This window comes from Diadema antillarum, unplaced genomic scaffold, assembly GCF_040938485.1.
Source record: "Diadema antillarum isolate AM-2024a unplaced genomic scaffold, OU_Dant_1.0 seq00001184_RagTag, whole genome shotgun sequence".
In the NCBI taxonomy this organism is placed as follows: Eukaryota; Metazoa; Echinodermata; class Echinoidea; order Diadematoida; family Diadematidae; genus Diadema; species Diadema antillarum.
Genome location: NW_027271984.1, coordinates 645,242 through 667,604, shown reverse-complemented (window position 1 = coordinate 667,604; position 22,363 = coordinate 645,242). Strand labels below are relative to the sequence as shown.

Below are 22,363 nucleotides of genomic sequence, written 5' to 3'. Positions count from 1 at the left end.
TACGTCAAAATTTCGCCCAGAATGAGCTCATTACAACTTGTAATGTGCTTCAGAGATTTTTCGCCAGATAGAATTTTGTGCACTGATCTTTCTTTCCCTTAACAGATAAACAGCAATATTGTATTCCGTTTAAAACAAATAGGCCAAATAATAACTGCTAATTGAGATTTTGAGATAATTATTTCATATAAGTTTTAACAATAGAATTAATGAAGTTGGGTGTTCATGTTAAAATCATGACGAATTCACCTGTTATTTTTCATTTTCATTTCTTGTCCTGCTTTACAGGTACCAACAAATGATGTAGGCCTTATTGCTGACTACGAGCTCAGAGTAGGTCACCAATCTCTGGAACCGTCTGATCTTTGGTCAATTTTCATTACAGTATTCACAGAAGTAACTCGGCAATAATCAAGTGAAAAGATCAGAGCTTGCCGGCTGTCACTATGGAGACGGCGCCAAAACCGACTAGGGAATGGAAGGGGTGGGTTCGGAATCGCAAGACCCACGAACTGGAGTGGTGCATCATCACGGCAGGGCTCATGGGGGTCTTTCGGGATCCGGAGGCCGACAGTGCCAGCCTCGTCCTCACTCTCACCGACTTTGCCGTGAAGCCGCTCTGGGAGCTCGTCCAGCGAGCTTCGCGCAAGTTCCCTTACCTCGACGACTACTACAGCGTCAAGTTCGAGTCCAGAAAGGACCCCAGCGTTTTTTACACGTATGGAACTGAGACGGAGGAGGACTTTAAGACCTGGTACCGCACTCTCACGGGCGAGGAACCGCGTTTACCGACCGAGCCGACGGGTCGAGCCTCCCCGCTGACTCCTCCTCCACCAACCGGCTGCGAGCAGGACGCACACGGCAGCGCGCGCCGCACTGATAGCGGACTTGGGGATGACATTGGCACAGAGCGGATACTCAGTGGCTCGCGCGACGGACGCGGAAGCGGCGCAGGAGGCTACAAAAGTAGCTTCGGTTCCATCGAGGAGTCAGAATCTAACGGTGACTCGCTCAAGAATGGGAAAGTGGATATTCGCATTACCCTGCCGCCGATAAACGTACAATCGAATTCGAGCGACTCTCTGTCAGACTCGGGACAAAGCCAAGGTACTACTCCAGAGTCCGAACACGGTGACGAGGTACCCCGACTCCGACCCAACGCCCATCTGCTCCGGCGCTCGAGGGCGAATGAATCACGCCTTAGCGCTCCACTCCTCGGGGATCTTCCAAGCGACCTTTCTAGGGAATTCTCCTTCTGGGAGGAGGACGGAATGCTAACGAAGACGTATTCTCTCCCGATGCGATCGCCGAGTCGTAAGCGAATCGCGTCAGAGGGCGATGACCTCGATGTGTTTAGTTTCGCATTTGATCGGAACGTCGGGGGGAGCGAAGAGGCAATTTCTCCAACCTCTCACACCCCTCCCAATCGGCGGACGGTGCCCCAAACCAGCTACAGCGACCCCGCCCGTAAAACTATCGGGTCGCGGATGACGGTGAAGGCTTCCAAGTTCGTCGGACGCGTAGCCCATTTTCGATCTCAGAGAACCAAATCACCCATTGCTCGTTCAGATATAGTGTGCATCACTATTGAAGGGGATCTCCTCCGGAAACACAAGACTAAATTGCTCCCCTGCTTTTGCGTGCTCAGTGGAACCATTCTCTATTCGTACAAATCGAAGGATTTGGATGATGTATCGGAATTAACCATCGATATCACCAGGTATAAGCTCTCGAAACTCACAGCTGCGACGTCGGAATCGAAAGAGCTCGACTGCGCCTTCGTACTGACGTCCCAAACAGGCCCAAAGGAATTCGTCTTCATCGCGAAAAGTTTGGATCAGGCGCGGGAATGGTACGGGCATCTCGAGGACATTTTGAAGAACTTTATCAGCCAGGAGAGACCGATCACACGAGGATCCGTGCCGGACCTTCGCGGATCAGAGCCGATGTTAAACCAGTATCCGAAGACGAAAGCGAAGGCGAGGGGCGGCACGTTCAAGCGACTCGTCAAGGCCGATGACGAGAAGAGGGGCTCGTTTGCCGCTCGCATGTCGCGAGGAAGCTTCGAGGACGCCTACGGCTACGTCGAGGAGACGAGCCGACAGCGTAAGTCGTCACACGAGGACGCAGTCGACGACGGGAAGATTGGAGAAGCCGTCTACGCAGACGACAATGAACAAGGAGAGGAGTTCATACAGATCAGCATGGATGATGTTATGCGGTCTCAAGTGAGTTAAGAATCTATTTATCTCCTTCACGTATACTGCCTTTCTAAAAGCATGGTATCACTGTATCACTGTATCACTTTTACTACATTTCCTGCATTTACTACATTTTACTACATTTTCCTGAATTCAACTACTACAAATTTTTCTTATCAACTGCCCCCCCCCCAAAAAAAAGAAGAGAATACATACTTTCCTTCTTTCCTATATTTCTTTCTCTCTGTTATGCTGCTTGAGAGATTTTTCATGCCCGTTGAGCACTCAGACTGAGTTGTAAAGGACATAACAATTATTACTATTATACACCTGTCCTGTATGATATACTTCTGTATGACCTACTGATTGTACGTGTTTATCGTGCCTACATAAAAGTTAACTTATTTTTTTATCAGTTGTTTCTCCTTTTGGCATTGAACAATCATATTCCGTTATCTTGCTTTACATTGTTTGGGTTACCAAAAGTTTAATATAGGTATCCCAAGCTGTTCAGTGTAATTTCCTCTCATCATAATAAAACAGCCATGAATTTCACATAGTGTGTTATGTTAAAGTGAATAATAGACATTGTTAAAACAATCATGTTCCGTCATTTTGTAATGTTCCGTGCATCATTTGAGGTGACATAACAAAATTTTACTGGGTGCGTTAAACAATTATTTGCGTGACGATGTTTCACATGAAGGTCTGTTTGTTTGTTTGTTTGTTTGTGTGTGTTGTTGTTGTTGTTGTTGTTGTTGTTGTTTTTTTTTTTCGGGGGGGGGGGGTGAAGGGGGCTTTGAATACCGTTGCATCAAAAAGTGATATGTGCTCTCCATTTTTTCAAGCCAAATTCTAGCCAAATTAAACAATATCGTAATATCATTAAAGACAGCAAGATAGAAAGTTAAAGTGAGTGTCATAAGTAACGCGATTATTCATTTGATTCGAATGTCCTCCAGTTATACGCGCATGGAGTGAGATAATAATATTGTTTGTTAGACTTCACGTTCGTTGAGGCGTGATACCGTTTTGCCCAGTTACCATTCAGAGATAAGAGCAGAGAGGAAGAAGATAAATGGACGCATAGTGCAGATAGCTGGCTATCCGTGAGCCAAAAGTGATAAGATCTCAGTTGATAAAACAGTTTTGTATCGTTTCCATCCAGCGAGTCATTCCTGCGAGCGAAGAACGCCAGAATCAATTTGAACTTCAGGCGGCTATATGCAGTTTGTCATACGAAGTAAACATGTTAAAGAATGTCTTCCTCATTTGCACTATACTGCGCTGTGTAGGGATGTACACTGTATGTGTGTGTGTGTGTGTGTGTGTGTCTGTCTGTCTGTCTGTCTGTCTGTCTGTCTGTTTGTGTGTTGAGAGAGGTGGTAACAGTGTAAATATTTCAAGGGGCATTAGGTTAATTTATGTAACCCAACGCTCACTTGACGGAATAACGATTTTCTTCCCGACATCACTGTTGAAAGAAAAGTATAGGAATGTTGTGTTCTAATATTATTGCATTTTCATTTTCAAGTGAAATTTCACAACAGTCCTAAAATGAAAAAAAAAAGTAAAAATGGTGACACTAACACGAAAAATGAGAAGTTTTTCTTTGTTTTCATGCGTATAGGCCTACATGGTCAGCAGTTTTACTAAAACACCCTTGCTCATTTTCCAGACGAAACAGCCGGGAAAGGGGAACTTTTAGGCAGTTACGCCGGATGCAATCGAAAAACTGATTTGTCCAATTCTAGGCCAAATATTATACATATTGAGTAGATTCTTACGGATATTGGGTTCGATTGCAAACTTGAAGATCACCGAACCTGAACGGATATGTGCGCAGTATTTCTTTAAATATTGCCACAATTTCACATCCGAACCCCCCCCCCCCCTCAAAAAAAAAAAAAAAAAAAAGTAGAGGAACCCATGGATTACCGTCGCAAGGTTAGGACAGGTTATGAAAGTGTGCATAAATGTCAACGCCGTGGCCTAAATACCGGCTGAGTGGGTTCAAGGACATGTTACTGATTACAAGTCATTTCCACTCACAAATCTTTTGCGGGATACAATTTCGCCACCATAGTCCATAGATCCATCAAGCACCCCCCATCAACTGCCACAGTGGGAAGAGCAGATGTTGATTCCATCCTTTAAATGCCGTCCATACAAATGCACAGCTCACAGAACAAATAAAAACAACAACAAAGAAACAAGAATGGGGGAATTCCCCGTGCAAGCGTTAGTATACGTCACAATAAAGTAGGCGGCGCTGGTATAGGAATATCCTACCAAAGAGGGTTCTAAGTTTTTCCTACAAGGTTCACGTACACAAGAGGTATCATCCGTCAACCGCCTCCTCGGAGTGGGTGGTTTGTTTCCGTCATAGCAGGAAAAGGGGTATCCTGGATGTATAAACGGAAAAAGTGTCGTTCAAATTTGTATATTTTTTTTTTCTGTTCTTGTTCTTGTTCGAGTAATTATCAGAATTGTCTTCCGGAAAAATTGAGGAACAATGACAATCATCCATCTTTTTTTTTTTTTTAATGATTCATAGCTTGTCGCTTCCAAGTACTTCTCTATACGTTTATGATCTATTTTTGCCTATAAAACTCAAGCGTGATTTATATGCGCAGGTACAAGTGAATCCATTTTTGCATCAAAAACTGATATCATCTAACGACCATAGGCGCCGGAAGTGGGGGGGCAGGGGGGGCGGCCGCCCCCCCAATCCAAAAAGTGGGGGGGGGGGGGGGCAAAACACATTTTTGCCCCCCCAAAAAGCCCCCCCCCCCCCAAAAAAAAAAATAATAATAATAATAAAAATAAATGAATAAACAAAGAAAATAAAATAAATATGTATATATATGAATAAAAGGGGAAAAATATGGCTACAAACGGCAGCTTTTGGACTGTAAAATGTCAAAATTTTCAAGCTCGCTCGCTTCGCTCGCTCGCATCCAGCAGTTGAGCCCGGTGCGCCTCCCCCTTCGATTCTAAAGCGAAAAACATAGCTACGACGGCAGTTGTTGGACTCTAGAATGTCAACATTTTCAAGCTCGCTCGCTTCGCTCGCTCGCATTGAATCGTTGTGCCATTCTCCTAATGTTGCTGACAGTAATTGCCAGTAGTTGCGCCCGATGCCCCCAACCCTTAATTTCCAAAGCGAAAGATAAATATAGCTACAAACGGGAGTTTGGGGACTGTAAAATGTCAAAATTTTCAAGCTCGCTCGCTTCGCTCGCTCGCATTGAATCGTTATGCCACTCTCCTAATGTTGCTGACAGCAATTGCCAACAGTTGCGCCCGATGCCCCCCCCCCCCCTTAATTTCCAAAGCGAAAGGTATAGTTACAAACGGGAGTTTGGGGACTGTAACATGTCAAAATTTTCAAGCTCGCTCGCTTCGCTCGCTCGCATTGAATCGTTATGCCACTCTCCTAACGTTGCTGCCAGTAATTGCCAGCAGTTGGGCCCGATGCCCCCCCCCCCTCCTTAATTTCCAAAGCGAAAGATATAGCTACAAACGGGAGTTTTGGGACTGTAAAATGTCAAAATTCTCAAGCTCGCTCGCTTTGCTCGCTCGCATTGAATCGTTATGCCATTCTCCTAATGTTGCTGCCAGTAATTGCCAGCAGTTGCGCCCTATGCGCCGCCCCATTAATTTCCAAAGTGAAAGATATAGCTACAAACCCCAGTTTTGGGATTGTAGAATGTCAAAATTTTCAAGCTCGCTCGCTTCACTCGCTCGCATTGAATCGTTATGCCATTCTCCTAATGTCGCTGCCAATAATTGCCAGCAGTTGCGCCCGATGCGCCCCCATTTATTTCCAAAGCGAAATATATAGCTACAATTAAAACTCCAGTTTTGGAACTGTAGAATATCAAAATTTTCAAGCTCGCTCGCTTCCCTCGCTCGCATTTTATTGTTATACCATTCACCTTATGTTACTGACGGTATATAATTTGTCGATCGTTTCACACCGTCATTCCATAATCCATGTAAGGAAAACTTACAATGTTCCTCAATGACTGCGTTGTTGAATGTATCACATTCCGTAATGTATAGTCCCATTATTGCTCACGCACACACGCACAAGCATACACACCGTCAAAATTACTTTATGGTTCCCCCATGTTTCGACCCACCGTACGCCACTTTACACACACACACACACATATATATTTATATATATATATATATATATATATATATAATAGATGTGTGTGCGTGTGTGTGTGTATGTGTATATTGTGTAACATATGCATGGTCTAATATTGAGCCCCCTCCAATGTTTGCCCCCCCAATCCAAAACTGCTTCCGGCGCGCCTGCTAACGACTAGTGAGTACACTGCATATCTTATCATACATTAGAAAGAGACTAATTGAACATTGATCAATTCGTTACACCCCAATTAGATTTTCCAAGAAATAGACCAAAATTTACCACTCTGAGAGGGGAAACAGGAATATTAATTGTTTAAAATGTGTTGGTTATAAGGCTGATAACACTTATCGTCCTGACAATCGTTTTTAGACAGCCTTAAAGCGTAGTCTATTTGTGTAACGATTATCATCACCTTTACAACATTGCCGCTCATATTCTCATTTTCTCATTTCCTATCATAAATTTGTCACTTGGTCACATGATGAGTATTCTGAGTATTCTAAACAACTGTTACACACTGACTCTAAGCATCCATAATGCGGCCAAAGATATTTGCTCATGCCAGAAATGTCTGAACCAACAGTTTCAACGTATCTAAGTCAAAGGAGAGCACGAAGGAGCTTACTTTTTTCACGCACCTTTAATCATGCTAAGTCAAGTGCCCCACGGCAAAGATTAACTTTAAATAAAGTCTTCCTTTTCCATGATTACGTAACAAGGATTTAAGGTTTCATTGCACCGATTAAAGGGATGAGTGAGGTTTCGTCATATTTTTGATATCATTTTCTTTCTTAGCCTCAAAGAGCTTATGTCAGAAGAACTGCCATACTATGATCAAACATAGGGGCATTTACGTATATTCCTTCTTCAGTTTTACTCTGATGGACTGGAACTTAATGTGGAGGAGATTAACCAGATATTTTGACGGCATTTGGCGTGAGGTGCGCTGGAAAAAAAAAATCGAAAGCGTCCTGAACGAGTTAACTCTCCAAGTTCAATCAACTTTCTAATAGCCGAGAAGTATCGAAGAAGAGGAAGCGGCCCCTGACGTATTAATCATTCTCGATTACTGGGTTCGGTTATCTTCGTTGACGCTCGTACCTCTAGTCTTGATTATTGCAGACCCTATAGCACAGTAGTTCAAAGTCGGTTCTCTTTGATTTACACCTTTGGGATTGCCATAAATGTCCTCGTCTACTACCCTTTGTAGCAAACGTTGTTGATGATTTCACAACTGTCATGGTTGCACGGGTCGTGTCTGTTGTCAAAATCTAAATCCGAAATTGGGGAAGGACGATTGGAATTAAATCGTCTATTTTCCTACTCTGGCACAAGCTACTCCATACAATCACATGGAACATTGCCATGAGCATAACCGAATCTGCACCTGCCAAAGCAAAGTAGTGGAAACACTGACATTCTTTTTTTTTTAGAATGTGGTAATGAATAGATTCTTAGTAGTCGGTAATAATTATGCTGATGCTATTTGCTGGGGTGACAGGGATGGCGTTCTGGAATAGATAATTAGGATGAGCGCATTATCACTGATCAATGTCTCTTGTTTGTCATCATTTCATAACTTCCGTAGAATATTACCTCAATTTCCTGCGTAACATCGTTCGAACGTCACAAAGGGAGGAGAATTAAAAACGCCCTTCCTGCTATGATACTTTGTGTTCTCTTCTATATACAAACTTCATTTTTCCGCTTAAGCTCTGTTATCAGTCTGCTTGCATAATTTGGTTTAAAAAGTGGGAGTCTATGAATTTATGAACAGACACATAGAACGTTGTTGCCGCGCAATGTACTGTAATACTTTGAACCGATTGACGTGAACCAGAAGGGGTCTGGAAAAAGAACTAACCGCAGAGCGTCACGGTCCACGTGACGTTGTAGTGGAAAGTGTTAATCTAACTTGACATCCGAGATTACAGACATTTTTGGAATGATTTATAATCGAATGTTCGCCGAAAGTTTGCAATCAACGCATCGCAAATAGCTTCTCGCAGCAAATATCCTAAAACACTTTTTCCGTTTCTAAATGCTTTTTCATAATTTAAGTTCCATAGGTGAATCGTTTGATTCTTCCTTACTTTTCGTTCTTTGTTCTTCTTGATCATCCCATCTTCTTCTCACGTTTTCTTGTGATTGCTATTGTGTTTCTCTGTTTTAAATATCCTTATCAAAATTATCATTGTTATTATTGATATCATTATGTTAATTATCATCAGTAATACCATTATAAATAATAGTAATAGTAATAGCAATAATAATAATGATAATAATAATAATAATTTCACTCAGAACAACGCCAAAGCAGCTGCGACGTCACTTGGACGATTTGGGTGTGCCCGATCGAGTGCAAACTCTCCAAAAAGCAGCACTGCTGGGGACGGCGAGAATCCTCAGAAAAGTACTGGAGTCTGAGGTTACAGGACGGAACTTGACGTGATATTGATCTCCAAGAGATATCTTGTGACGATATAGACATTTGATAATGATAATGATAATGATAATAATAATAATAATAATAATAATAATAATAATAATAACAAAAATAATAATGATACCATCACTATCGTTATCGTGACTTTTATTGTCAGGCTGATAAGTATCAAAGTGCATAACATATCTATGTATGTATGTATCTATCTATCTATCTATCTCTTGATTTTCTTTATTTTTCATGTAAATCCATACTTCTTCTGGTAACTGGTAATATTCCATTATTATTGGTATTCTAAACGAAAACCTTGCAGGTTTAATGCTTACGCATCCATGCAAACACTTTACATAGATTCCTTCTCTCACATTATCCTTATGAGGTCAGTTTTTGTTGATATTCGTTGAATTCCAAATCCTAGGCATTTTCTACAAATTCTACTGATCCACAGAAAAAAAAATCACTGAAGTCTCTTTTGAGGTCACTCACAAGCATGACACCGCCACCGAACCGTGCTCACATACGCATTGGCTTGTCTGAAAATATTTTTCGATGTCTCTTCGATGTACAGAAGGCAATTAAGAAGATTAAATCCTTGTTTATTGTATGAACATTCAAAATAGGGTGTGCAGCAGTGAGTTCCTCTCATTACCGCCGTGGTGCATTGAAAGTACTTGTAAGTTTGTCCTTGTTTCACCTCTATTCAAAGATCTGTGAGTTGCTGTTGCATAGCGGCCCTCTCGTGAGCAGCTGCTTCTATTTTCGACTTCCGAATATAAGTTAAATAGCGCCCTCTCAGCGCGGATGTTTTATAGTGAGGCCAGTCTTCGCTCGGTTTGAGCAAAAAGGACCGTCCTGGGCCCCGTTTCATAAAAGTTGATATGATAGCAACTCTTGCTGGAATGGCAACTTCCGATTGCAACAGCCAATCAGGAAGCTGGATTCTTGTCGTTACCATGACAATCTTAGTTTGATAGCGCGTTATCTCGAAGTGGAATAATACATTGTAGTGAAAGCGTATTTCATTCGTAATTTTAATCGTCGCGGTGAACGCATCGCGAAGTCGAGAGTCTTTGCGAAGTTAAATACGGGTTCTTGACGATATGAAAGGAAAAGACCAAAACCGAGGCCAGTAATCTATAAATGATTTCAGTACTATTGAGACTGTTGAGTTATACCTTGCGTGTTATATATTCAAGCTTTTTAAGGCGTGTCATAAACAGTAAATTACAAAAGTAGTTAAGATTATTTAAACAAACGGTAATTACAAAGGTACAACGATACTAAACAGATATGATGTAATCAAAGATTAGATTCATATTGCAGCAACCTCGCAGACATGTCAAGGATAGTTTGTGTGATGTAATTATCTTATTTGATCTTTGCACTTTATTTAGATGTCTGCTGATGTCACAATGAAGTTGAAAGTGGGGCACTGCTGCTCTATATTTGAAGTGACTAGGGAAGGTGCAGAAAATCTTCACACAAACGAAAGGATGGTGCGAATAAAGAGAATCCTACCTATTGTCGTCAGCTAGGCAATGCCTTGCTTTGCTTTTTAATCTCCTGTAGGCAGGCAGTCACACCACACCCTTCAAAGAAACAATGACATGACCTGGTCTGATTGAAAAGCCTGATTTTTGCTGCTCCATGGAAGCATTTTACATCTTTGATTGACTACGTGTCCTTTTACCTGCCACCGAAGGCCATCAGACAATGGTGTTCTTATTAGCCCGTTTTAACTTTCCAAACTGTTTGAAGGTAAACATTGCGCATACCGACATGATATAATCGCGAATCCGAGTCCAGAAAAAAGAGAATAAAAGGGAAAAACAACGACAACAAAACAATCTCAGGAAAAAACAGAATGTAATTCAAACTGCTCGTCTGAGCGCAGAATCCTTGTAACCTATCGCTTGAAGAAGGAAAACCATATAAGTTGAGCCGCGGATCGAATAAACAATTCACTTTCCACTGAACATCGCTCCGACAGAGATATATCCTGAGCTTCTTGAATGTCTTGTCTTAACCCTCTTAATGCATTCGTGACAATGAAATAGGCTGTATGCCGCCTTTTTCCCCTGCAGCTATAAAAGACATCGCAAGCGTCCACAGAGAACATTCAATGTTTTGCATCCGTAATCATAGCTGAACCTAGGTTACAAACTGTGGAAACCACCTGTATTTTCGTGATCATTCTGCGAAAGACGTGTGCTCCGGTTTTCGACCCGATTCGTCGCCGCCGCCATGCCGCTGCGTCGCAGTGTCACTATCGGCCCCTCGCAGCCGTCGCCAAAGTTAGCCAAGGTATGTCGATTGACCCAATGCAGGACTACCACTTCAATTATATTGTTGCCAGTGAACGTATAATAGCATTACCAATGGTAGCTGTAGAGTTAAGTTGCGCTTGGTTACTATCCACATGAACGGCCGCACAGCCAAGAGTCAGTTAATCAAACTGTACTCAAATCAGGGAGGTGGAACCTCCCTGCTCAAAATGTAAGGATATTTTATATTTCTCAGAATCCAGTAGCAAGCTGTAAAATGCATTACCTTCTGCTTAATACATTTCAACTGTATTTACAATTCGGTTTGTATGCACTGGTTATCATGCTACATTGTTTATCGGGAAAACTTTTTCTAATCGTCAGTAAGAAACTATATTCGCTAAACTTTTGAAATTTCAATAATAGATTGTAAGTAAACTGGAATTTTGCTGGAAAAAAATAAACTAGTACCCCTCAGGCAGGATTATTGCTGGTGGTTTTTTTTTCACTTCCCTGCGTAAAGAGTTCTAGTGGTTCAGTAGATAAAACAACGGACAGTTACTCAGCGAGGTCCGTAGTTCGAGTCCCCTGTCTGAGATGGTGGTATCCCTAGGCAAGCAAGTTTATTCTCATTGACTAGTCCCTCGGAGGAGACTTATAGCCTTCGGTCCCATCATCGCTTTCTTGCATGTATATTGTTCCCTTAGAGCAGTCACGTAAAACAAAGCATAATATAAGTGCCAGCTAATCTTCAATTATAAACTTGAATTTTGCAGACATTTTATACATAACCGTAATAATATCGCGGAGCTACACGTAGCTCCATGAGAATGATATGATAGTTCCGAGTGTATAATACCTTCCGGATAGCAATACTTCTAAAGGTATAAACTTGCACGGATATGCAGATGTATATTATATATTTTTGATAATCCAGGAAGTTTGCCAGAGACTGGCCCAAAAGCTACAATTACTGCTTGCATACAAACTGAATTTCAACAATCGGAATATCTATTAGAAAAACAAAACAATTATTTCAAAAAAGCTTGCGACTGAGCCCTCAAAGGAAAATCAGTGCTCCTGAATATGAACATGAAAATATCATCGTGAATCGTGCTTTTGACAAAGCTGACTGGGTTGGTGCATTCTGCATTCTGTGATCACCTACAACAACAATGCGTCCTTGATCATGCTTGATAGAGAACTTGGGCGAATTTCCTGTAGCGCCCTCTCTCGTTCTGTTTTGTGTGCTTGTCATCATGCGAGGTGCACGTTCTGAATTTCCTTGACTGTCGCTCATCATACATGGTTGACCCTGTGTTCCACTTCTATTTCTTTCTTTTTTTCACGTTCAGTTTTAGTGCCGTTGATATGGCGCGTTTTTTAGTATAATTATGATTCACATAGAATGTTCGAATAGGGGGAACATACATCTGAAAAGATATGTGTTATATGATATATATCATATAACGAAGGGGAGGATATTGATACATACCGTTACTTCTCCACGTGCACCCTTTTATATTAATCTCTTTTCATATTTTATTTCCTGTTATCTCCTCTTAGAAGTGTCTGTATTTGTTTTGTCATTTCGTCTTGTTTTCTTGCTTGCTTTCATTGCCAACTGTTCGGTACATAATTCGTATGTCGATCTGAAAGTGAGTGCTGAACTTCAAAAATGTGTTGTGGTTCTCAAAGTGGAATAAGTATAGCTATGCTTTACATCGAGATATTACGGCCTATTTGTGACAAGTCCTCTTACTCTCAACCCCCACCTCCCCAAAGACAGGCAGACAGACAAACAAACAAAACGAACGAACAAACAAATAAACAAACAAACAAAAACTTCCCAATCGTTGAAACAATTTCCACAAAAGAGAACAAGGCGAACCAAACTATAATTTTTTCGACCACCCCTATCGCAGAAACGAAAAGAATAACTAAATGGATAATAAAAACGATGACTTTCTTTCCCTAATGATTTTATTGAACACTAAACGGCGCCCTCTAGTCTGAAGTTGTAAACTTCTTATTCCCGAGACTCGGCCATTATCACCATGAGTTGAATTCCAATTTAGAATAGAGGAGTGTCGGCAGTTGAAGGATACATTGGGTGTAATCCACCGCGGGTCTCGCCCCATGGCACCTCGACTTCCCCAAAACAATGATAGCAACCTTTTGATATTTGACTCCATATGACGTATGATGACCTGTGTCGTCATAACAGCAATTTATTGAGAAAGGAGAATAATTTCTTACATCGGTGGATGCTATTGAAAACAAAAAGGTATTTGCTGACGTCAAAAAACGAATGTTTCGTGGACATAGACTGTAATGACAGATGCTATCTTTGTATGTTTACTCGTGGTCGTTAGAAGTGCAAGTTATTTAAAGATTATGATGCAGCGCAAATGAATCTTATAAAGAAAAAAATGAGGAGTGAGATATGGACGGAGATTTATTGATCTTTAATTCAGTTCTGAGCTTCACTTTTTACTCTGTGCACGATTGTTGATTGTTTCCACCCCTCCCCCCCCCCCCCCCATCCTTCCGTACGGCTTAAGATGAGACTAGCCCTCCCGTGCTGACACGCCCAATGGTCTTGCCGGGTCGTCATAGCAACAGAGCGTGACATCGCGACCCCCAACTCTGTCGACTGTATTCCATATCCTGGCTCGAGATGGACCATGCGACGGTCACGAAGGCCTATTCAGAGATATGGGACTCAAAACAAAACCAAAACAATTTTCAAACAAGCGATCAAAAAGACAAACAACAAATAAAAAAAAAACAATGTGCGGACAAATTAAAACAGGAAAGCAAGCAAGCAAACAATCAGATTAACTTATTCCAGGTAAGCTATTGTCCAGTCTTTCTTCTCTGTTCAAACGTTGAATCTACTGTAGGACAATGTACAATTAACCTCATCTTTTGCGGTTTGGATGAGGGCACAGTTAATAAACAAACAACAGCGGCAGAGTTAAACTACATTACATATAGCAGTGGAATAATGACATGGCACATTATTACGCTCATTATTTATCTCGTTGAACCTTTACGAGAGTGACAATCAAATTAACTAGTTATCTGCGCGATTCTCCAATCCTAATAAAATGTACACTTTTATACACATTCCCGTACTCCGTGGTTTAAACATGATTATGAAATAATGCGCAAGGTCAATGCTGTACTCTCTAAAAAAATCGAGTGAAAATTTTCACTCTTAAAGGAGTGAATACAAAAAATAGTGAATTTCGAGTGAAATTGTAGTGAATTTCGAGTGAAAATGTTCATTTCCACTCATTTTGGAGTGACCTCAGGGATCACTCGAAGATTTTGGAGTGATCCCTGACGTCACTCTAAAACGAGTGAAAATGAACATTTTCACTCACTCAGAATTCACCCCAATTTCACTCAAAATTCACTCTTTTTTTGTATTCACTCCTTTAAGAGTGAAAATTTTCACTCCATTTTTTTTAGAGAGTACTTTTTCCGGCATTTGCAATCGAAACTGAGTCAACAGAGGCAAACATCAATTCAACGTCTAAAAGTGTTTTCAAAGCTAAACATGAAAGGTAAACACTACGGTTTAATTGACATCATAGGTCGACGGTGCATCCAATTAAGTACTGTAACTAAAATTATAACTGTAACCGGTTTGGTGAATCTCTTGTACAGGATGGGTACATTCTTTTATTCCAGATTTTCAATTGTTTGTTGATGAGGATTTCCATTTAAGGGAAATGATGAATTTTTCTCTTCGCCTGCCATCAATGTACGGAAGAAAGACAAAGCAGTTTTCACGAACGTCATTCTCTTTCGTTTCACTTTACTTTGTTATCATTATTATGTTATCATTTCCTCTGTGATTTTTTTCTATTTTTGTTTTGTTTTGTTTTTGTTTTTGTTTTGTTTTTTGTTTGTTTTATGTGTTCATTCAGGGGAAAACTATACTCTACATGCAGTGCATGCCGAAGCAGTGTTTAATTTTCCTGGTATTTTCCTGGACGAATGCAGTGAATGTACTCTTCATTTACAAACACTCACACACGGAAGCATACGGCGTGATATCATTATCATGAGGATGTTTATTTCACATCACATGTCGCACCAGTTAGGTGGTGTACATATTCAGGAAACGCAAGCGCATCTCATTTTCACTACGTCATCATATCATTTCACAATTTGACATTGATTTTATTATTTTACTTCATAAAATGTAAAAAGAACGTATTGTATGTCATGTTTTGATGCGATATGAAATATCAAACCCTACGCGACATGCTTCCAAGGAGGGGAAAATTGTAAAACAATACATTTTATTCTCGCAAGCATTTTATTTCCTCCAACGACATTTATATCTTGATGTGTAATTTCACGAAGATGGTGGTGGTGTAAAGATAGGCCTTACGTATGCACAGTTGTCATGCCTACATGCAGACATAATTATATTAATAGTTTGATCGCAAAACGAATTATCTTCTTTTGTTCGTAAATTGAGATACTTGTAGATAAACCTGCTAAAAACAAGGAAAATAATAAGAAACTTGATTTTTTTTAAAATTATAGCTTCAAGAATATATCTAGCCATTTAACAAGTGAGGTATGCCATTGGAAAGGTTTTACATGTATTTTGCTCTTTATCCGATGATTGACTTGTTTTAGAATATCTCTTCACATAGTTACACATAGAAACATAAAAACGAACATTTACGGGCACGCGCACACACGAAGTGAGACATTTCATAACACCTCGAAATACTCTCCGTCAAAGCTATACAACTTTTAAGGGGAGATAAAGGACACATTGCTAGGTATTTGAAAATATACAAAATAATTCAAAATGTACTTTACAAATTTCCTGTTACTGTAAAGTATATCAGAGTAATTCACCTACATTATACCTTTTATGTTTACTTATCTAGTTATTTGTCCATTTATTAATTCAATTTCATAGTGTATGTGTTCGATTACTCGTCGAATTTGCCTATCAGTTCGTATACAATGTGTCTGTACTTTTCATCATTATTCCTTTGCTTTTCAATTTATTGAGTTGCATGGATTTCAAATGTCAGTTACATCAGGCACAGAAGTTATTGAAACAGACTTGCAAAGAAATTCGAAGTGTATTTTTTTAAGTGTTTCGTGCTGGTATATAAGACTATTCTTAGAATGACCCCCTGGTAGCCTATAATTGCTTCAAGCCAAGACGGACAGAAGCTGACCGCCGTGGCCCCGGCTGGGATCCGTCCTATCCAATGTTCTGATGTAGTCAGTCTTTCCAGTGGAGTAGTATAATAGATATGTATGCCGTGCAGTCATATAAATCATAAACCCATCAGGAGAAGATATCCCCTCTGGCCCGCGCAATATCACACGCTTGATGAAATTGATTGACATTTGCTGTTGCGTAACATTTCGATGCATGTATGATAGAGTGACAACGCGCGTCCTTGTTTATCATTGGACGAGCTGGAATGTAATTATCAGCATTTTTATCTTTATTATCATAACTTCAAACTCGCAGACATCAAGACAAGTATACAATGTATATGACAGCAGTGACATCTCAAACGGACTGCAACAAATGTATCATAAAGACATTCCAGGAAATCCAGCCACCTGATTGGCAGACGTGTACACCACTAAAAGCCTATTCCATTGTTGATATGCCTTTACTGAAAGGAGCGAAAGATGAAGAAAGTAATGAACGTTAAAGAATGAACGTTTCTACAATGCGCTGATATCAATGACAATTTTAGAATATGGATTAGATGAGAAAAAGATAACAAGCATGCCTTAAAGGGATGGTCTGGTTTTTGGTTGAGATGGGGATTCAGATTTTAACTTTTTGCGAGATAAGTAGAAGCCACTTGAAATATTACAACGCACATTATTTTAGGAGGAATTCTATTAATTTTGATGACCCAATCTGTATACAATGGTATGATGTGGGATGTCCAAGGCCTTTTCCAGTATTTTTTCTCCGTCCCATTCCAAGGCATAAACATTATTAGAATTCAGTGATCCCATTTCCACTTTGAAGGACTACTCAACCCCTTTAAACACACATCAGTCAGCATGCGACATGAACTTCACTGCACTGAAGTCTCTAGTATCTACGAGGGGAAGGTCGAAGACTTTTAAACGACCTGGTAGCGACCGAAGTGAGGTGCCCAGCGGCTGGCTAAGGGGAAGAGGTTCAGCCGTATTTTGCTGGCGGTCGTGCACCCTGACGGACGGAGGAAATGATTTTGCACGAAAACTCAAAATTTCCCTCAGTGACATTTTAGCGATTTTTTTTCGCGTATTGTTCACAGGTGAACAATGAATTTCGTTGTGACTGTTTGACAAATCATCAACGGATATCTGTCTTATTTTAGCTATTTGATTCAATTTTCCTCGATTTTGTATTGTGGGTTTATTTTTAGCGTTATCGAGACTATAACCGAGTCCAACGTATCCGCTATCGCTGTTTAGTCGCGAATGAGGTGTGGTTAATAAAAACGGCAGACATGCACGTCGTATGACCATAGACTGGATATTCCGTGGAAACAACTCGCCTGCACTGATCCCCCGAACGGTGGGTGTTGATTCTTGGTACTCACTCTGCAAGAGTTTCTTGGGGACCTAGCTCTTGTGATTATACCTCCTTGGTGTGGCGGTAAGAGTAATTCTTGTTGTCTGGTTTGAAATCTCCTGTTTGACTCGTTGTGCATTTCTTGTTGCTTTGGAGCTATTTACAACAGTAGCTCCATGACTTACGGCATATTTTCCTTTGTTTTTATTTTAAGCAGTTATCATGAATTGAATGCAGGCTTTTCTTATTGTTATAATAACCCTAACCCTAATCCTAATCCTTGACCACTTCCAAAGTATGACTTCCAATGTATGATTTTAGATTATAAACAGAGCTTTAAAGATATCACAGATGAAACGATAGTATCGCTGAACAATGTATATGTTAACGAAACTCACACCTAGGGGCATTTCATGAAGCATTTTGTCCAACAACTTTGTCGGACAAAATTGCTCTCAGCCAATCAGATGCAAGGATTTCAGTAGCTTGTAACAGTTTGTCAGAAAGATATCCGACCAAAATGCTTCATGAAATGCCCCCCCCCCCCCCATGAATGTGATGATAATTATGATATATTCTCTCCACAGGCAGTATACAAGAGACTTATTTTTACTTTGCCATTGATTACCGACTCCTCATCCTTTATAATATCTATCCCAGGGATAGGCAAGACTAACTTGATCTTTTAAGCAGATTCTGCTGAAGGGCTTTACCAGCAGCACGAGATCCAGTCTGATATTGTCATATCCATCGAAAATATGGAATGTGACGCGTGATTTCATTACAAGACACTAACATGGACCCCTGGTCAGTGAAGAAGGGAAAAATCACACTTTGCCAGATTCAGTATTTTTACCCTAACACACACACACACACACACACACACACACACACACACACAAACAAACAATCAAACAAATAAAAATGCTGGGGGGGGGGGGGGGAGAAGAAAATAGGTTGATGGCTAGCATAGTATCAGTAATGGACAGGGGTGATTTCGCCTGTCATTTTTCATTCGAAATTTGACGAGGAATCGGTCATGAATGCACGTGTTTTCATCCATACTGGCAGAAGGTATGGGGGAGGATGCCAAGCTGTTTTTGTGAACCTTGTTCTCTCGTTTCTCACGCACGCACGCACACACACACACACACACACACACACTCAGTCTTCTTTCAAGGCGTTTCTCCTCTTCCCATACCGAAAGCAAAGAAAATTATTAAACATGCCTCCTTAATTCATCTATTTGAGGCATCACTCCTTAAGTTTAGTTCCATGCGCGCCTGAGACAAAAAAAAAAACAAAAAACACACACACACAAAAAAAACCGAACGTGGGATTAGTCCCTAGACTGATACCTAATAACACACATTGACGCTTTAGTTTCAACTACTACACATCCTGCGCACACATCTTTTCGTTTTACATCATAAGGATGGTGATGCAGATCAGTCGATCATAATTTCAAATAGCTTCAAACACAAGCTCCTTAGTACAGCCTGCATTTAAAGGACACAGTTCACCTTCATATACATGTGGATTGAGATAATGCAGCAATATAGATGGAACACATTAGTGACAGTTTGAAGAAAATTGGACAATCCGTTCAAAAGTTATGATTTTTAAAGCTTCCGTGCTGTTACTGCTGGATGAGAAGACTACTCCAGCGCATGATGTCACGTGAGTAGAACAATATAAGGAAAATTATAAAGAGAATTCCACATAATTTCATTTTTTTGGGGAAAAAGTACACATTCTTCAACTTGTAACTGATATCTATTATGTTAGGATAACATTACTCCCCCTGCCTTCTGAAAGAGGCAAATCATGTGCTCTTTTATTATGCAAGGAAAGTGAAAATATGTTGAATTTCTTTCTTGATTTACACATATGACATCGCAAGCTGTCGTAGTCTTCACATCCAGCGATCGCGGTACTGAAACTTCCAAGAACTGAACGGATTGTCCGATTTTGCTCAAACTTTCACGTATGTGTTCTACTAATATTGCTGCCTTCTCTCAGTTCACATGTTTATGAAGGTGGACTTGTCCTTTAAAAGGCAAAAGCGACATGTATGGAACTAAACCCCTTTGTTGCACATTCCGAAGATGACAGTAAAAATCAAAATATACTTGGCCAATCGAGACGTCACAAAATGAGAGAGAAAGAGAGAGAGAGAGAGAGAGAGAGAGAGAGAATAAAAAAAAAAAGCCCCAACAAACCCAAAGATGTAATCTGCTATTTTCAAGATCCGCACCTTCAAGTCAACATCCCCTACATTTCAAAAATTGCTAAGCCATGGGGTTTCTTTAATGACCAAGCGGCACATTTAGGAAATTAAATCAAATTAAGGAAAGACAATACGAGGGGTCACTTCCGAATTATGTTAATGAGATAAATTGGGGACGAGGATCAGATCTGTCAATAAGGTGCGCGCGGCCATGACACCCCTGTATTCTAAAAGGCTTAGCCCCGACCTACATCATTTAGTGACCGCAGCCTGTATCCTGCAGTAATTCTGGACTGTCCGTATCATGAAAAGGAACGGGGTAAAAAATAACCGGCAATAATAATAGAATAAAATCACATTCGGCCTACCTATACCGTTGTAATCGCATATGTTTGTGATCGTCGTTGGAAATTATTGGAAAATGATACAAAAAGAGACACAAATATTCTAATTTCATCATTCTTTAATCATTGTCATATATTGCTTTCCAACGGAGTCACTCATCGATTGGATATTGGCTATACGAGATCTTGAAAGATGGAAGTTGATAATTTTCCGACCGAGGAGGGAATATCGATAATACGAAAATGAACTGAATATCACGTACGGTGTTGCTTTTTTTTTAGTAAAAGTGATCTATCTATCTGCCTGACTATCAATAATGGGATATTCATCAATCTCACCATCCATCTGTTCATCTATATCTACATCTTTTTTTTTCATGTATTCATTTATCTATTCCTTCATCTCCCTACTTAGCTCTACAGGAACAAAAGTGTGATTTAAATCCATGGTCATCTTCGTACACGAAGGAGGCATGTCATGTTTTAGTAGGAAATGTTATGTGTGTGTGTGTGTTTGTGTGTGTGTGTGTGTGTGTGTTTGTGTGTGTGTGTGTGTGTGTGTGTGTGTGTGTGAGGTGGGGGATGAGTAGGTGTATGTGTCGTGAATATAGAATCATAGCAGTGAACGTGCGTAGATACCACAGGTGCGAGATGCTAAAAATGGCTGTTGCCGAGCTGAATAAACCTGTCCAAGGCCTATGGCTCTGAGATAAGCGGCCCCCCAAAGCACAGAACGGAGTCACCTTTATTCTTTCTTTTCTGGCCCGCATGGTCAATAAGCCTACCTCATTGCCACGAAATGTTCTTTTATTAGACTTACTTTTCTAGTTGCATTTTGCTGGCATCGCGCATCGTAACCTCGAGATCGAACAGATCAAACTGGCTTCGCGCTAGCCCGACCAGACGCCGTGTACAGCGCGACTGAGCTCCGCATTCAGCTGGCATTAGTTGCACAAGGGAAATGCACTCTTTCGACTTTCTATGTATACCTTCATCCGTTCGCCGTTTATCCGTTGGATATAGATATTCTTTAGAATTAGTCAGAATGTAAATATTACTTAATGGGGTGTGAATCAAAATGACACGCGGTCAATGTCAGTGAGTCATCAAGTCATTTCACTATTTCCCCGTGACTGCACGACCATTCGAAATCCCCGGAGCATGACGTCCACGTGTATATACGGCGGAATCATTCTCATAATGATATTATTTCCAGGATTACATTTTGTCACAAGGCATGACAATAGTACAAATACGCGATTTCGTTTCCAGGGGTAAATTTCACTCCGTCAGTGTGCCACATTATTGTCTTGTTATAGACTTCCAAAACAACATGTATCTTTTTCTGCATGTGAACTTGCTCTTTTAGTTGGATGTTGTCTCGTACATAGGATCCTACATGTTTTTTTTTTTTACCATAAGGTGTAGCGCGCTGGTGGAACTGGTACGATACACTGACGGACATGCAAAAAAAAAAAATATCCTGAGAACATGACCGACATTATATCAACACGACTAAGAGCAAGACTGCATATAGGTATAGGTGCTCCCTTCTGAGAATAGGTACAGGATCATGAATCATAAATGACGAGGGTATTTTAAGTTTTGAACTCGTCGTATGGTCTCTTCCTCCATTCTGTTTTCATTTTTTTCTTTCTCTCTTTATATTCGATGACGACAAGTAAAAATATTTCTTCTTCTCTGCCAAAATACTGGAAAATGAAGTGAATATCATCATCTTGGGACATAGGCGCAGATGGTATAGATCCAAGAATCTTTGCTACCCCGTTGCTTTCTCTCGCATTCTTGTTTTCATGTTACAAGACGTTCTAATGGGGGGGGGGGGCAAAATTCTCCTCTTCGTACGGAGCCTTTTGACAGTGCATGGATTTTATTTTTGGTGATATCTTTTTTGTAATTTCTAGTGTGGTGAAATCGATGAGAAGTACGTACAAAGAACAAAGGTCCAGGAAGGAATTCTCTTATCATGTGCATACCTATAAGCGGAACCCTAGGACGTGCGCATAATTCGAAGTTGTCATTGTCTGCGCATGACGTCATTAGCACGTGCGAGTAACATCCGCACTCTCGCGCGAAACGACGCACGGAAATAGAAAAAGTTCTGGTTCC

At 40.5% G+C, this 22,363-nt stretch overlaps 1 protein-coding gene across 1 annotated transcript in view; it reads left to right on the top strand.

Moving 5' to 3' along the window:
* The first annotated feature begins 446 nt into the window (after window positions 1–446).
* Window positions 447–22,363, top strand: part of LOC139744493 (uncharacterized) — a 43,610-nt gene continuing 21,693 nt past the window's right edge. The window contains exon 1 of the mRNA XM_071654926.1: window positions 447–2,228. Within this exon, the coding sequence (XP_071511027.1) occupies window positions 447–2,228 (1,782 nt within the window). The remainder of the gene's footprint in view (window positions 2,229–22,363) is intronic.